This window comes from Eulemur rufifrons, chromosome 16 (assembly GCF_041146395.1).
Source record: "Eulemur rufifrons isolate Redbay chromosome 16, OSU_ERuf_1, whole genome shotgun sequence".
Taxonomy (NCBI): domain Eukaryota; kingdom Metazoa; phylum Chordata; class Mammalia; order Primates; family Lemuridae; genus Eulemur; species Eulemur rufifrons.
Genome location: NC_090998.1, coordinates 87,916,033 through 87,934,124, shown reverse-complemented (window position 1 = coordinate 87,934,124; position 18,092 = coordinate 87,916,033). Strand labels below are relative to the sequence as shown.

Genomic DNA, 18,092 nt, shown 5'->3' with positions numbered 1-18,092 from the left:
CTCTGCCACCGAGGACAGAGGGGGAACCCGGTGTGGCGGGGTCCCCAACACGAGCCTGCGCAAAGGACCGTTAACGCTGAGGAACTCCCCTCTGCGTATTACAAACCTCATACAATGGAAATGTCTTCTGAGGACATTCACATGCCTCACGTTATAGGCCAGGACGAGGACCTGCACCCTCCGCATGAACACATTGGTCTGGTCCCCAGGCCCACAGCGGCGGCGGTCACCGTGGTAACGGCGTCCTGGAGACACCCCGTTGGCTCGCGACGCTTCCTTTGTTATGGGAAAGGGGAAAGTGGTGACCGCGCCCAGCGTTGCCTGGAGAACTCCTGGACTCACAGTAGCAAAATGGGCCTGTCCCCGACTCCCCTCCTCCTCCTCCCCGACCACAAAGCAAAGGGCGCCCTTCCTGGTGGATGTGGGGCAACGAGTGTCGGGTGCCCATCCAGAACTTTGCGGGGTCCCCTGAGGGACCCGTGGTGGAACTGGCCCCGGGTTCGTCAAATTCCGCCGATGCTTTCAGGTAAGACAGACGGACAGACGGGCAATGACCGCCTCCAGCAGCGCGCGGGCTCAGGGTAGGGCTGCCCCTCACCACCCCTGACTCGCAGCCGGCTTCTGCACGCAAGGGAAAGAGACCCAGGACTGTTTCAAGGTCGCACAGTGAGCAAGGGGCAGAGAACTGGAGAATCAGCTCCAGATCTCCTCAAGTCCTAGCAGCGTGTATTATTGGTTCCGTTTGATAAATGAAGACACTCAGCCCATTCGAGGGGTATTTGCTGGCTGCCTAATGAGTGTCCCAGGTCATCCATCCAATCAGGGACAGGACCCAAGGGACTCCCGCTCCAAGAGCAATTCTCTTTCCAACGACACTATGCACTAGAGAGTGAAGATTTCCATGTCCTAGAAAGTAATCTGCACGGTGTAGCCCAGCACCGTCCAGTAGAAACATAAAGGAGGCCACATATGTAATTTAGAATCTTCTAGTAGCCGCATTTTTGAAAGTCAAAACAAAACAAAACTGAAATTAATTTGAATATTTTAACTCTATATGTCCAAAATATTATTATTTCAACATATATTCAGTATTTTTAAATTTACACTCCTCCAGTTTTTAATTAAAGTTAAAATTTTACTTCTTCAGTCACACTAACCAAATTCCAGGGGCTCAATTGTCACACGTGGCTAGTGGCTACTGCGATGGACAGCACAGGTGTAGCCTCTTCCTACCTTTCCAACCTTACTCCCTTCTGCTTGGATGGTACAGTATTTCCCCTTCCCTTTATATAATTAACTTTTGCTCTTCCTTCAGCTCCTTGACCTCCTTGACTAGGTCAAAACACACTAGTGCATCATCTCAGTGCCATGTGCCTCCCTTCAAAGCAGTGGTGACAGTTGTAATTCATAATTATAATTTATAATTATTTATGTCATTGTTTGATTGGTGACAGTTATAATTCATAGTTATAATTTATAATTATTTATGTCATTGTTTGATTACTGCCTGTCTCGCCCAGTACACGTAAGCCCCATTAGGGCAGGAATCAAGTCTGCTTTAGCCCACCATCCTGCCCCAGTAGAAGCATGCTGCTGGCTTGCAGTAGTTACTCAATAAATAGTCATTGAATGACTGAAGGTCAAACTGAACAAAAATCTGTGGGAGTCTAAAGTCTGCATTGTTTTTACACGCGCAAACATGTTAACTTTAAAAAGGGGACACTCAAATCTCTACTGCCAGAATGTGTGCTCCATAAGGGCAGAAAGTTTATTATTCTTCCACTCATCTGCCCCGAGCACACAGCACAGTGCTTGCCGCAGGGTAGATATTCAGTGAAACTAGTTTTCTTCCAGCTTCTTTTTTCTTCCCCAAGTACTGGTGGTAAAAACTTCGCATGTTTCAGAGAATACTTATCCTAAAATAATATGATGAAAAATTCTGAAGGGAACAGAGCGTGTATTTTAACCATTTTTCTTAGGAATCGTGATAGTCAATTCTCTCATTACTCATTAGGCATGAGCAGTGATGTCAAACCAAAGCAAGAGGCTTCTTGACACAGTCGCCCTAAGCCTGGCTTCTCAGAGAACGTAATGCAGTTTTCCAGGTATGCTGGCAAGTGGGCGGGAGGGAAGTGGGAAGGCCTAAAATGCACCTGCCGCCTTTTTACTCCCTCTTTGCCTGTATGGCAAATGGCCAGGAGCCGTGGGCAGGAAATAGTATCGACCTGGGCCCTGGCCAGCGCTTCCTACAATCCAGCTGACTTGGCCTCTTTGGACTAGAAAGAAATGTGATGAGTGAGTCTAAAAGGAATCAAATATTGAGTGCACTTAATCCCTAAGGAGAAATTTACCTAATGGGAAAAGATGTAGAAGCAAATCATCCCAGTTCAATATTATAAATCCTGTAGTAGAGAGATGAAAGCAGAGCCCTGGGCTTTGTACTGATGGTACATGATACTAATGGCCTGGAACAATTCTAGATTTTCCAAAAGATGTATCACCTGAGCTTAGTCAAATAATGGGAACAGCATGTGCAAAGGCATAGAGGCACGAGGAGCATGGCATGGTCTGGGACCAGGAGGAAGTTCAGTGGGTCAGGCATAGAGGACGCATGGCTGGGGAGAAAAGGGTGGAGCAAAGGCTTGAATGGCAGAGAGGGAAGAAGAGTATGGTGAAAGGGCACCTCAGTCCATTTTTCTGCCAAACTCAACCTTTTCTCTCTCCTTCCATTATGTTTGAGTTTCTTGAGGGCAGGATCCAAGTCTTTTACTTTATTGTAACCAGACCTATAGCACTAGGCTCTGGACACAAAGGCTCACAAATGGAGTGATGGGCTCCTAGCCAATAAGCAAGGACTCAGGAGAGCAGGCAGGCCAAAGTGTTCTAGAGCCAGGAAGGAAGAGTAGTGTTGGGGCCCGTTTTCTGAGAGGGAGCAGAAAGCCTCAGGTAGATCAGGAGCCTCATGCTGAGGAGATGGACCCAGTATCTTGGAGTCGTAGCATCTGCAAGCTGGAAATGGTCACCTAATCCAAATGTCTTACTTTTACAGTTGAGGCTCAGAGAGGCAAAGAGATTTGTTTTCATTTCTAGTTTGGGAGCTGACTTGCTGGGTGGCCTTTTCAGCACTCTAGTTCCCTTTTTTTTTTTTTTTTTTTTATGAGACAGGGTCTCACTCTGTTGGCCAGGCTAGAGTGCAGTGGTGTGATCATAGCTCACTGCAGCTTCAAACTCTTGGGCTCAAGCCTCAAGTGATCCTCCTGCTTCAACCTCCTGAGTAGCTGGAAGTACAGGTGCATGCCATTGCACCCAGCTAATTTTTCTATTTTTTGTAGAGACGGGGGTCGGTCTCTTGCTCAGGCAGGTCTCGAACTCCTGACCTCAAGCAATCCTCCCGCCTTGGCCTCTCAGAGTGCTAGGATTACAGGCCAGAGCCACTGCGCCCAGCCTAATTTCTTTATTTTTATAATAAAACAAGAACAATTGTCATCGTGGAAGAGGGGGAGAGGCAGGCATCAGCAGGTTGAAAGAACAAGTCTGCATACCTTGAAATCTTTAGTTAAGAATGGGCTTCTCAGACAAAAGCCTTTATTCTCCACGTAAGCATGGGACATGTGCTTCGCCATCAGTCCTGCTTAACAAGTGAGTGTGCTTGGTCTTTTCCTCTTGTGTTTTCTGAGTTAGTTCTATGCTGTTTGTGACTTCCAGGAAACTGATTGAACAGAGATTGGCGTGGAAAATGAGAGGCTTTTAAAAGTGGACATTTTTTGTTTGTCACTTTACAAGAAGTTGGACAGTGAATTGTTTCAGGAAGATGGAGATCATCAACATCACCGCCTTACCAGTGACACCAGTGGATGAAGACCTGGCCGTCTCTTTCAGTGCCTGGCACACAATGCAGAGGACTGTGAGGAAGGATTCAGAGGACAATCCGCCCCGTATCCTTCCAATGGTGTCGCTGACAGACCAAAGATACCTAATTTGAGTCATGCTACACAGATGTCATCAGTGCTGAAGTCTATAAGATGCATTACTTATTAGCTCATCCCTTTTACATTCATTAACTTTTTTCCATTACTTAAGTCCTACCTATCTTCTAAAAGAATTTGAGACCATGAAAGATTGTTTGACTTAAGGTTTTTTACTAATGTAATCAGAAAGAGCCCAAAAGGAAGAGGTACTGGAAGTCTTTGTTAAAGGAGAGGGAAGAAGAGAAAAATAGCTCATTTTTTGTCACCTTCTTTCCCTTCTACTTTCCAAAGAATTATAGTTACAGATGCTATTGATTGATAGCAACTAATAAGTCATGGTTCAGCCCTCTGCCCTCAGACAGATGAATGTAAGATCCAGCTTTTTCTTTTTTTTACTCCAGTTGACCTTGTCCTTGCCTCTTCCCACCTGCCAGCCCTTCTACCTGGGCCCAGAGTTTGCCCCTCCTGGCATCATCCAGGCTCCACCAGCATCTTACTTCCCTGGCCCTGTCTTCATTCATCTTCATCTCACTTCTGACCCTGAGTTGTATCCCAGGGTCACAGAACCCCCTCTCTGGAGGACCTTAGAGCTTGTCCAACAAATAGCCCTCTCAGGTGATAAGTAACCCTGGCCTTTCCCGCTCATCTAGAGCTCATTTACCTTTAAGTCAGGCTACCGCCAGCCAGTCCGCATGTATCTCTCTGCACCCTCACCTTCCACGCCTCTCAGGAGCCTTTCTTAAGATGAACTAAAGTGTGATCCCATCTGAATCTGCTTCGGAGTCTCACTTTGCTGGGCCTCTTTCTAATGCCCCCTCTTTCTCCTTAATCCCACACTCATCTCCACCTAACGATCCATTTCACTTTCTATAATTTGTCATGTCCCCTCTTGGCGTCTTCATTTTTCAAGGATCCTCCAGTTTGTAAGAACACTTAAAGGTAATGGAAGTGAGAGTGAACCTTGCTGTGTGTGAAGGGAATGAGAGGTGATGGGATTATGGGGCTTTTACAAAGGATGTATCATCCATCAGCTGAGACTAAGACAGAGAGAAATGCAAATGTTGAGAGGGCAACAAGAGGGACCATAGAACTGAGCAGATTTTCCACAGTGATAAACAAGGTCGAGATACTTACTCTCTGACCCAATCATCCCTCACCTGAAATCTCTCTTAAAGAAATATTCTAAAATATGGAAACTGGCCGGGCGCGGTGGCTCACGCCTGTAATCCTAGCACTCTGGGAGGCCGAGGCGGGTGGATCGCTCAAGGTCAGGAGTTTGAGACCAGCCTGAGCAAGAGCGAGACCCCTTCTCTACTAAAAAAAATAGAAAGAAATTATCTGGCCAACTAAAATATATATAGAAAAAAAATTAGCCGGGCATGGTGGCACATGCCTGTAGTCCCAGCTATCTGGGAGGCTGAGGCAGTAGGATCGCTTAAGCTCAGGAGTTTGAGGTTGCTGTGAGCTAGGCTGATGCCACAGCACTCACTCTAGCCCGGGCAACAAAGCGAGACTCTGTCTCAAAATAAATAAATAAATAAATAATAAAAATAAAAAAAAATAAAATATGGAAACAGCTCTCTATGTGACCATGTGCATCACAGCACCATATATACCTGCAAAAAAGTGTAAGCAACTTAAATATTCAATAGCCAAGAAACAGTTAAGTGTATTAAGGTGTATCCTCTAAATGGGATAGTATAATGTTATTTACAAATGATTATTATGAAGATTGTTTAGCCATGTGGAAAATGCTCATAATAATGAGTGGAAGAGAAGTCGGAGTAGTAACACAAGGATACACTGAGATTATAATTATGTAAAAAAGTACGTATGTAAAAAATACTGGGAGGAAATCTCCCCAAATCCTAACAGAGTTGTTAAGGTAGTGGCATAAAGAGGTGGGAAAGTTTGCAAAGAAAATAATGAAGTGGAGAGGCAGCACAGAAAGGGCTGTCATCCTCGCCAGGCAAGCCCCACCCTGTTGCGTGTGTGTCCACCACCCGGAGAGTTCGTTCCCCTTAGCAGACTCACCGCCCAGCGTGCCTCATTGGCTCCATACACCAGGTGAACAAAACAATTGGGGAAATAGACCTGACTTTCAGCCCACTGGCCAACAGCCTGGTGAGTTACGGGTTGGGATCCGAGCTAAGGCTTTCCAGGAGGAAGGGCTCTGGGATCATCAAGGTGTCGCAGTGCCCTGGGGCCCTCCATGTGTTTGAAAACACGTGTACACAATTGAGGACTCAAAGTTAATTTTTTTAAAAAATCAATGACCTTTATTTTTTTTAAAGCAGTTTTAAGTTCACAGCAAAATTGAGTGGCAAGTACAGCGTTTTCCCGTACACACGCTGCACCCACACATGCACAACCTCCCCCACCAGCACCATTCTGCACCACAGCGGCACGTTTGTTACAATCAATGAACATGGTACATTTGAGTGATTACTGACACATCCTAATCACCCAAAGTCCATAGTTTACATTAGGGTTCACCCCTGGTGTTGTACATCCTGTGAGTTTGTTTCACTGCCCTAAAAATCCTCTGTGCTCTGCCTGTTCATCTCTTTCTACCTCCTAACCCCTGGCAAACACTGATCTTTTTACTGTCTCCATAGTTTTTCCTTTTCCAGAATGTCATATGGTTGGAATCATACAGTATATGGCCTTTTCAGACTGGCTTCTTTCACTTAGTAATACGCATTGAAGTTTCCTCCATGTTTTTTTATGGCTTGATAGCTCATTTCTTCTTAATGCAGTGGAATAATATTCTATTGTCTGGATGTACCACAGTTTATTTATCCACTCACCTACTCAAGGGCATCTTGGTTACTTCCAAGTTTTAGCAATTAGGAACAAGCTGCTGTAAGCATCTGCGTGCAGGTTTTTGCGTGGGTGCAAATTTGCACTTCATTTATGTAAATACCTGGAAGCATTATTGCTGGATTGTGTAAGAGTATGTTTACCTTTGTAAGAAACTGCCAAATTCTCTTCCAAAGTGGCTGTACCATTTTGCACATTCCCATCAGCATTGAATGAGAGAGAGTTCCTGTTGCTCCACATCCTCACCAGCATTTGCTGTTGTCAGTGTTCCAGATTTTGGCCATTCTGGTAGGTGTGTAGTGATATCTCATTTCCCTGATGACATATGATATGGAACATCTTTTCTTATGCTTATTTGCCATCTTCGTATCTTTTTTGATGAGGTGTCTGTTCAGGTCTTTGGCCCTTTTTAAATTGGGTTGTTTTCTTATTAAGTTTCAAGAGTATTGTGTATATTTTGGATAACATAATCCTTTACTGGATATGTCTTTGGGAAATATTTTCTCCCAGTCTGTGTTTTGTCACTTGATTCTCTTGACAGTTTCTTTCACACAGGAAAATTTTTAATTTTAATGAAATCCAGTGTATCAATTCCTTCTTTCATGGATTGTCCCTTTGGTATCATACCTAAAAAGTCATCATTAAATCCACGGTCATCTAGGTTTTCTCCTATCTTATCTTCCAGGGGTTTTATAGTTTGCGTTTTACATTTAGGATTGTGATCTACTTTCAGTTAATTTTTGTGACTCTTGGAGGTTTTAGCTCTCAGATTGTTTCTACTGAGCCTCCAGCACTTCATTAGGTTTTCCTGCTGGTTCCCGTGGAGGTTTCTGCTTGTGATTTCTTCTCCTGTAAGTTGTAATTCTCCACATCTGCCTGTCTGTCTCTCCAGTTTTTGGGTAGCAGTTTGCCCTGTGACCTCGCTTTTCTGAAAGATCTACAAAGAGTTGTTGATTTTCAGTTTGTTCTGTTTTTTACTTGTTGTTAGGACAAAATGGTGACTTCTGAGCTCCTTACATGTGGGACCAGAAACTAGAAGTCTGAAGGTTAATTTGATTCACTTTTATAAAAAAATAAATATTAAATAAATAAAACAATCCCTCCAATAATCCTTAAGTGCATGTGTGCATGCGTGCATGCACACGCGCGCACGCACACACACAGATTGGTGTTGGGAGGCAGGAGTTCTAAAGGTTACACAAGTAGCAATTGTGTAGCACAGCCCCCAGAAGATGGGAGAACATTGGCATGAATCATCTATCTGTAAGTGTCTTTGGCTATCTTGGGTTTTGGCAACAGCGTGTAGTTGATTTTTATTTTTAACTGCATTTAAGAAATCTGAGGCATAAATCTAAAACTCTCCAAAATATAGAGAGAAATTTAAAAATGAGAGCAAGAAAGCAGTGCCAACCAACCAGCGAGTTACCCCTAAGGACCTGTTCCTCAACAGTCTTGGGTACATGTTTGGGGGCTCAATTCCACACACTGCTCAGACTGGACAGGCCCAGTTCACCTGCCTCAGCCCACACATGGTGGCCGTGAGGAGGAGGATTATGATGATTTACTCTTTGGTGGGAGATCCTGTGTGCTGAGGGCAAGTTCACTCCCTACGCTGCAGGTTTTTCCTCTACCCTAGAGATCTCCCACTGGCAGTCTGTGGGCCAGGTCGAGACTGCCCGTGTGTCTCCATTGGTCTGCACCAGCTGGCCCAAGCAGTCTTCTGCCAGGGTCTGCACTTGCACGTGGCAGCCGCCGGCCGGAGCAGAGGAACAGGGCTCAGTTTATCAGGACGTGAGCTCTACAGCTCACCACATTCCCCGCCGCACTACTGTTCCTGTGTTAGCTGCCATCATAGTCTTAATCTGGCCTGCTTCACTCATCTGTTACAGTCTCTGTCTCCAGACACAATGTGAGGGACTCAGACTAGATTAAAACCCAAATCGTCTGTTGGCAGTGCAGTTCTGTAGATTGAGAGGAAGGCCTTGTCTGTCAGTCTCCCTTGGTCCGATCCTCAGTCCACTGTGCTTTCCTGGCTCTCCCAATCCTCCTCTTCCTCCTCCCCTCCTCCCCTTCCTCCCATTCCTCCTCTCCCCTTCCCATCCCCCTCCCTCCTCCCCTTCCTCGCCCTCCCATTATGTTCCTCTGCTTCTTTGGTCTGTCTTAGCCCCCTTTTACTTCCTGCCAGTTCACTCCACGTAAACCTTCTCACCCCTTCCCACTTGGCATTTTGCTTTCTGCCGACTTCCTCTACCCCCAGGTCTTGACCTCGTGATTTGCCTCCATGGTTTTTAGCTTCACCTTCAGCCCAACTTATCTAGTACCGACTTTTGGGGTCATTTGAGGTCTTGAGTCAATCTTTTTCTTTTATCTTTTAAAATTTAAATAGCAAGATAGTGTGTGCTTATTCTAAAATATTCAAACAATCTACAAGTATATAAGTAAAAAGTGAAAGTCACGTCTCCCAAACCCCATTTCCCTCCCTGGAAGCAACCATCACTAATTGTATGGCATGTATCCTTCCAGAATTTTTAAAATACATTTAGAAATACACAACACATACCTTTAGGTTATTGTTTTCTCTTTTTTAACATAAGCGGGATCATACCATAAATATCATTTTGTCACCTGCTTTTGTTTTCTCTTATTTATTCTTTCATGTGTTTATTTATTTTTGGCATGAATACCTCTTGGAGATTTTTTCAAAGTCAGAACTATTGACTTACCCCATTCTTTCAGTGGCAGTGTAATATTCTATAGTTTGCTTATGGCATAGTTTATGTAAATATTCCCTATTAATAAATATTTCAGTGCTATTTTCACCATAGTGAACATGTGAATATTTCTGTACTTGTATCTTGGAGCTCATCTGCGAATGTTTTAGGAGAGAGACCACTAGCTTCAGTCTCTCCTACGCCACCACTAAGCAGCACTTAGAGTTAAATTGTGAATGAAAGCAAAATATATACTCATACTATTTGGAATGATTCCATGTAAGTTAGAAAGCATTCTATTAATATGTGTGTACGTGTTCGTTTATCTGTGGGAGACGATACATCACTGGAAGCACAGGCTCTAGAGTAAGACCGTCAGAGTTTTAGTTCCGCTCAACTGTTCTTTTGCATTGTGACATTGGGTAAATTATCTAACTTTTGAGTCTGTTTCCTGTGAAAGGCGATAACCTTAATAAGGTACTGCCTCATAATGTTGCAGGAGTTAGATGAATTAAACTCACACAAGCCCTCAGTGCAGGGCTTAGAGAAATGCCTGGCTCATAGCAAGACATGATATGTATATAAATGTGTAGAAAAGAAGTCTGGACAGATACATGCCAATGGTTCTCAGAGTCAGCTCTGGAAACAGGGGTGGGATGGAAGGTGGTAAATTTTTTTACTCCATAGACTTCTGCAATATTTGGATATTTTAAGACAAGAATGCACATCTATGTCACTTCTGTGATTTTTTAATAATAATTTTTAAAACTAGGAAAAAAAATGAACTTACCCTCCCAGAAGCAGGATCTGGTGGCTTTTCAAGACTGCCCAGCATTGGCTTAGTTCCTTGGGTGTTCATCATTGCCAGTCAGAACCAGGATGGGGTTGTCAGGAGCAACCTTGAGTCCCCACATGAGCTAGAGAAAGGGACCCCTTGCCTGTCCTTCCTGTTCCTCTGTCAGAAGCCAACTGCCTGCTGCCAGCAGAACCCATCCCTGGGCTACCCTGTCCACCCTCTGTTGGACAATTTGCCATGCCCTTTATACACCATGCCTTGACTGTGTGGCCACTTTCCCCAATCAGCACCTATAGCCAGACTGGTTTCTCTAGCATCTTCCTGCCCTGGTAGAATAGATGGCACCTAGCACCTGGTGCATAAGAAGTGCTTAATAGATGCGCACTAACGAACAAATGATCCATCTCATTCTGAGTGAGGTCTGCTGAGGTCACACCTCTGAGTCTGATGCCCAGGTCTCAGGCTGTGTCCTGTTTCTACCCACTCCTCCCATGCCCTAAGTGGCGGTTTCCCTCTAGGTTCCCATGAACCTTGCTTAGCTCTTCTTTCCAGACTTACTAGTTTGCCCACCATCACAGCCTTGCCATTCACTTCACCTCTCAGCCTGTACATCACTACCTCTGGAAAGGCCTGCTGTGAACCCTCAACTTCAAGACTCATGTAGGCACCCCTTCTGGGCATTCTCTTGGCATCCTGTCCTTCCCCATGGCAGCGCCAACCACCTTGTCATTACCAGCTTCTTCCCCACCAGTCTGTGAGCCCTTGGAGGGCAGGGACAGCGTTAACTGTTACATCTTCAACATCTGGCACAGCATTTGGCTTTTAGTAGGTGCTCAGGAAATGTTTGTGGAACATGTGATACATTCACAAATTCTAGTTTCTCACCTGTATTTCAGTGTCCTATTTCTAGCCACCTAGAGCAGTGATACTTATACCTAGCTAATCATCAGACTCTCCTGGGCGCTTTTTAAAAACTAAGAGAGCTCTCAGATAGTAAGTGGGAGAAAAGAGCAAGATGCAGAAGTGTGTCTGGCATGCTCCCGTTTCGACAGGATGGACATCTCTGAAGGCTAGGCCAGGAGCTAGCTTGGTTGCCTCCGGGGATGGGAATTGCACAAGGGGTACGAGGGAGATTTTTGACCCTACTATTTGATTTTATACCATGAAAATTATTTATTGGTTTTTAAAATTGAAGTAGAGAACTATTCAAGAGCCACAATAAATACATAAACAACTCAGTACCCAACACAGACCTAGGGAATAAGCATCTCTGATATGAGGACCCAAGAATCTGTATATTTGAATAAGTCCCAAATGATGCTGGTCAGTAGCCAGGTCTGGGAGTTGCCTTCCCAGGGACAGCCCTACTTGCGGGTCCTGCTGTCATCTCAAACACAAATTCAGCCCGATGCTGGTCTCATCATCTTTCTCCTAAAACTTGCTCTTCTTCCAACATTCAACAGTCCTTCCTCCTCTTTTTCTGTTCATATCTTATTCATCCTTCCGAGTCATACAATATCTGCTACAGTGACACCTGGTAAGGATCAGAGACATTTTCATATTGCTCCATTGACACACACCCATCCAGTTCATTCACCGTGCCTTACCTCACTTAACTGGAGCAACAATGTTAATACATGGACTTACCAATGTGACCCCTACACACACACACACACACACACACACACACGCCCCTGCACACATATCCAGTGGACTGGGGAGTGCTGATTCAGGAGAAAGGTGGGGGAAGCCTGGAGAGGCATTTCACAGTTTATCAAGCTGAGGAAAGTGATGCCTCATCATGTGTCCACAACACCCATGCTCACCTCTTCCAGGCAGTCCTCTGTGGCTACTCCAGCCCATACTGATCTCACTTGTTTGAATCTTAAATGCAGCAAATTAGCACTTAATTGTTCCATGTGTGTTAATTTGGCTCTCCAAATAAGATTGCAAGTTCCCTAAGGGCAAGAACACAGAATCATATTTTTTTGTTATCCCAGCACATTGCTAGACTCTTGGTTGACAACTGATACAACTTGTGGGTCACTGACATGCATTTTTCTTTCTTTCCTTTTCAGGGAGTTAGAGGGTGGGGGGTTGGGGAGGAGTCAGAGATCAAGAGAAGTTTCTCTTGAAAGGTCAAGGGTATGATGATTAATGGTAATAGCTACCCCTTATTGAACAGGTCCTATCTGATAGCCTCTGTGCTAGTGTTTTTAAATACATTAGATACTTTATCTCTCATCCTTATAAGGACCTGGAAGGTAGGTATCCCCCTTTACAGAGAGGTTAAACAATAGCTTGTAACCCTGGGGGGCTGTGATTGGAATCCTGTTCCAAGTCCTGTACTCCTCAGAGGTGTAGCCAGCAGGAAGGGTAGTGTGAGAGGGTGGAGGTGGGGGGCGGGGGATGTGTTGGTGGTGACACTAAAGGGGATGATGTCAGTGACATTGGTGACCACTGGGTCCTACCACCTAGGGGGAAGACAACAAGGCCACAAACTTGGCTTTAGGCCTTTTGTGCAGCAGCAAAAGAGGCCTAGTCCCTGACCCCACCCCTCCTCCAGGCTTTGCATTAATCCCTAATGCTCCATTTTTTTTTTTTTTTTCTGATTTTTGAAGGAAATTGAGAGATTTGAGTTGGAGAAGAAGGCTTTAAGAGAGAAAAGTCACGGCAGCCCGGGAGACAGAGGCAAAAATCATTTTTTGTAGCCTTGATGGTGTTTTCATGGGGTTTAGTTTTTTTAGTATCTAAAATGCAATTGAGTAGGAATCCAGAGTTTCAGATGAGGATATCCTTATCTTATTCTGAAGGAGCCTTAAATCTGACTTCTCGACATTGGGCAAGGAAGAAGGGAGGGACAGTACCATTTAGAGACCACCTACTACTATGTGACACTATGTGACATCAGGTGCTTTCATCAAACTCCGTTGTTAAATTTTTATAACACCCCTACCTGGGGGTTAGGTACCATCCAGTTTAGTTTGTAGATGAGGAAACAGGCTTGCGGGGTGGGAAGTAACTTACCTAAAGCCACAGTTTGTTCACTCCTCCCTGCCGTTTCTCTGGACCAAGCGGCCTAAGCAGATCAGGGGGTCTTAATAAGTCAGCGACACAGTTGGGATCTACGAGACTAGTAGTATGAGTGTCATCTGGCAGCTCAGGTTGAATGAAAAATCACAGTTATAATTATTGCACAGCCATGGACAGACCCTGTGGATACTCATTTCTTTCTCTTCTTCCATTCGTCTGCAGTCCAGAGACAAAGAAAATCACAGTATTCCTGCAAAGGCACGGAATTCAGGATTGCCAAATCTTACGTTACAAAGCGGGTGAGGGATCGCTTGCTGAGTCTGTTTCTCAATGGTTTCTGCTGAGCATGAAATAGATTTTGTTCCTGGGGAGGGGTACCTGGTGCCCGGGTGGTGATTATGAAGGAAAATCACAGAGTTCCTTTTTAAAAAAGGATTTTAACATACTTTGATAACTCTAAAATTTCTCATGACACCCTTGAAAGGTCAGAGCTGATCTCAACCTCAGAATGGGGACTCTTGCCATGTGTCTATTTATTTTTGGAACTTAGAAGGTGTTTCCCCTTAGAGACAATGCATTCAGGTCTAGCTAAGGGCTGCTGTGCCGCAAAGCTCCAAAGGGCCAGCCACACGACCTGGTGGCTGCTCTGTCACACCCCTTACTCTTTGTGCCTTCAAGGCAGCTTCACACCCCTTGCTTTTTGTGCCCTCGAGGCAGCTTCACACCCCTTGCTCATGGTGCCCTCAAGGCAGCTGCCCCAGGAAGCTGAGATTTGGGAGCAGTAAGCCCAGGGTTGTGCAGCTTGCTAATGGCAGACCCAGCTTCCTGCTCAGTCCTCTGACTCAAGGCCAGGCATTCTCCACTGCCTCCCCCGCAGCAATCTGGCCCCACCTCGCAGTCACCCCAGTTAAGATCCTCCTCAGCTTGTTCTTTAAACCACCCAGGTGGTATGTATTCACACCTATAAACACTGGAGAATATGAAACCATATGTTGTTATTACCCTTTTTACACCTTTTAGCCTAGGAAATCCCAAAACAGCACCATGCCTAATGGTTGAGAGTCTACAACGAGACTGTCATACTGTCCACTGATGGTAGCCAAGCAGGTCTACATGTCCTGCCCAGGGAGGCACAGCTAGCACACGCGGAGCTGCCATGACTCAGGTGGTCTGACTGTGAGTCAGTACAGGGAGTCACCGAGCTGTCTGCCACCGCCGATGGCCATAGCCCAGTTAGAAAGCCATCCGGGCCATCCAGATGTTTCAGTAGGTGCCTTTGCGTGGTGGCGATTGGTTTCCTCTTTCTACTTTTCTGTATTTTTACATTTTTTATAGTCATCGTGTTTTAGTTTTATTCTAAAAGTCAATTTAATGATACATATTAAAAGCCATAAATATAGTCATATCCTTTGATCCAATATTACCATTTTGTGAAATTCGTACTACATAAATAACCCCAAAGTGGAATAACACTATATGCTCCTGGCCGGGCGCGGTGGCTCACGCCTGTAATCCTAGCACTCTGGGAGGCCGAGGTGGGCGGATCGTTTGAACTCAGGAGTTCGAGACCAGCCTAAGCAAGAGCGAGACCCCATCTCTACTAAAAATAGAAAGAAATTATATGGACAGCTAAAAATATATATAGAAAAAATTAGCCGGGCATGGTGGCGCATGCCTGTAGTCCCAGCTACTCGGGAGGCTGAGACAGGAGGATCGCTTGAGCTCAGGAGTTTGAGGTTGCTGTGAGCTAGGCTGACGCCACGGCACTCACTCTAGCCTGGGCAACAGAGAGAGACTCTGTCTCAAAAAAAAAACAAAAAAACAAAAAAAACACTATATGCTCCAAGTTATTTTTATTTTATTTTATTTTATTTTTGAGACAGAGTCTCACTCTGTTGTCCGGGCTAGAGTGCCATGCAGTCAGCCTAGCTCACAGCAACCTCGAACTCCTGGGCTCAAGCGATCCTACTGCCTCAGCCTCCCAAGTAGCTGGGACTACAGGCATGCGCCACCATGCCTGGCTAATTTTTTATATATATATTTTTTAGTTGTCCAGATAATTTCTTTCTATTTTTTTTAGTAGAGATGGGGGTCTCACTCTTGCTCAGGCTGGTCTCGAACTCCTGAGCTCAAACAATCCGCCCGCCTCAGCCTCCCAGAGTGCTAGGATTACAGGCGTGAGCCACCGCGCCCGGCCTGCTCCAAGTTATTAATGACAGAAATATTAACTGAAAGTAATCAGAGTAGATAATTAAATTATAGCACATCTTCTTAATAGGATACGTCATTTTAAGTGATAATTTTGAAGACAACATAGCTATGTGAAACATCTAAAGTGGATAAAACAGGACATAAAAATCATATGTACATATACTATATTATATATATAAAATGATTTGCTCAATGACTGTGGGGGGCAAAACAGAAATAATGTGCACAGGTATTTGGTATGGGATCATAAGTACCCATCATTTTCTCAGCATTCTACCAGGTTGTGACATTGTCTTCCTAATTAAAAGGGGAAAGTGTCCTATTGTTTTAAAAGGTAAAATGATGGTCCTCGTTTTCATCTTCTGCTCTTTTGCTTCAGAAAACAGCGGATAAAAATCTGCTGGCAGAGCTGTACCGGTATCCCAAATTCGACAGCTCTAAGCCAACCAAGCTTCCAAATGGAGTGGACTTCTGTGACATGGTGGGCAACGTGGTCCGGGCTGAGAAAAACACGCTCAGTGGCAAGGTGAGGAAAGAGCAGGCAGCACGCCCAGCCACGGGCAGCTCTGCCCTAACTTGGCAACTCCCCCGGGGCAGACACAGGTGTCCCCCTTTCATACCCAGAAGCAACTGAGGAACTTGCCTAGGGCCACACACAAATGACTGAGCTGAGCTAGGAGCCCCAGCCCAAGTTCACTCCAAAACCTAGATTCCTTCTACCAGAGCAACCGTCTCCAGACTGTTTTCCTCATGTATCCTACTAGCGAAAAATGTTTGAGTACACACCGTCACAGATATATGCCTGTTTATAAATGATATACTTGTTTTGTTGTCAGTTGCTGCATTGCATATTAGTAAGCTTGATTTGTTTTCTCTCTCTCTCTTTTTTTTTTTTTTTTTTGAGGCAGAGTCTTGCTTTTTGTTGCCCGGGCTAGAGTGAGTGCCGTGGCGTCAGCCTAGCTCACAGCAACCTCAAACTCCTGGGCTTAAGCGATCCTACTGCCTCAGCCTCCCGAGTAGCTGGGACTACAGGCATGCGCCACCATGCCCGGCTAATTTTTTCTATATATATATTATAGTTGGCCAGATAATTTCTTTCTATTTTTAGTAGAGAGGGGGTCTCACTCTTGCTCAGGCTGGTCTCGAACTCCTGACCTTGAGCGATCCACCCGCCTCGGCCTCCCAGAGTGCTAGGATTACAGGCTTGAGCCACCGCGCCCGGCCTTGTTTTCTCTCTTAAGTACACATTAGTTAGAACATTTTCTTTCCACACCCCTTGGAGTGTGTATACTCCCTTGGAGATCTGCGCACTGGAGCACACTAGGTTCCTTAGAGAGACAGCAGGGGGTCTCCCAAGGCCCAGAAGGACCTGTGTGCGTATGGGAGATGGGTGCTGGCTGCTCGACGACGGAGAAAAGAGGAGGCCCCGGAAATGGCCCGGCAGCTGCACAGCTGTGCCTCTTCGCCCTTCACCATCGCACAACGCCGGTGACCCAAGCAGCTCTGGTCATTGTCTCTTCTGCTCCTAAACTAGTTGCCCCACCATTCCTGGGACCCAGTCGCTCAGTATGCCTAGTAGGTGCTCAATAAATATTTGTTGAAGAGCTGATATGAAATCCTTTCTGAAAGGGAGCAGGAGTGTGCGTGAATGAATAGTCAGGAACTAGCACACTTCTATCGAGTGTTTCCTGAGTGCTGGGCGCTGTTCTAAGTGCTTAATAGGCATCACTGGGGGGACTGTTATCTCCATTTGCTGTATGAAGAAACTGAGCACAGAGAGGTTCAATAACTTTGCTCGAGATCACACAGCCAATAAGGGAAAGAGCTGGATTTGAATCCAGGCAGTCTGGTACCAAAGCCTATGCTCTTAATGGCACCACTAGACTGCCTGTCCAAAGAAACACGAGGAATGGTGAAAAAGATAAAGCCAAGAGCTGGGCAGAGAGAGCACCTTCCTCATGGGGGAGGCTTGCCTGGCCATGCAGGGTGGCCAAGGGAGTGCCAAGGAGCCCTTACCCCGTGCCCAGGAGCGTGGCGGGAGCAAGCTCTCCTTGTGCTTCTTAATGGTAACAGAGCGGCACCTGTGTTTTTAGAAAAGACCAAGAACAACAACAACAATGCGAATTTTGTTCATTTTCAAGGCTTTCTGTTCAGAGAGAGAATTAGAGAAGTTTCTCTCTTCTCCTTCTCCAAGAGCCATGTGGCTGGATAGCTTCTGGTGGATATTTCATGAGAGGTACCAGGTAAATACAAATCTGATTTTTTCTCTCCCTTGCTTAAGTTATATTTCTATGGAACAAATTCCAACCTTTTTAACATAGGCTACAAGCCCCTCTGATCCTGTGGAGTGCCCCTGCAGCCTCATCTGTCACCGTGTTCCCTCCCCACCCAATTCCTCCCCCATACATTCCGTGCCTCAGCCACTACACAGTGTCCTGTGGCTTCCCCAAGCGTTAGGAGAACTGGTCCACGTCACGTGGCTGGTCAAGGGCAGGGTCAAAAGTACAACTCAGGACCTGCTGGGCCAGAGTTAGGGTGCTTTCTTCAACA

At 45.4% G+C, this 18,092-nt stretch overlaps 1 protein-coding gene across 1 annotated transcript in view; it reads left to right on the top strand.

Annotated features, from left to right (window-relative positions):
* Positions 1-18,092, top strand: part of FAM227A (family with sequence similarity 227 member A) — a 66,457-nt gene that overhangs the window by 449 nt on the left and 47,916 nt on the right. Inside the window, exons 3-10 of the mRNA XM_069491258.1 lie at positions 210-262; positions 398-526; positions 3,784-3,935; positions 6,010-6,092; positions 12,920-12,989; positions 13,554-13,630; positions 15,922-16,068; positions 17,684-17,785. Coding sequence (XP_069347359.1) covers positions 210-262; positions 398-526; positions 3,784-3,935; positions 6,010-6,092; positions 12,920-12,989; positions 13,554-13,630; positions 15,922-16,068; positions 17,684-17,785 — 813 coding nt within the window. The remainder of the gene's footprint in view (positions 1-209; positions 263-397; positions 527-3,783; positions 3,936-6,009; positions 6,093-12,919; positions 12,990-13,553; positions 13,631-15,921; positions 16,069-17,683; positions 17,786-18,092) is intronic.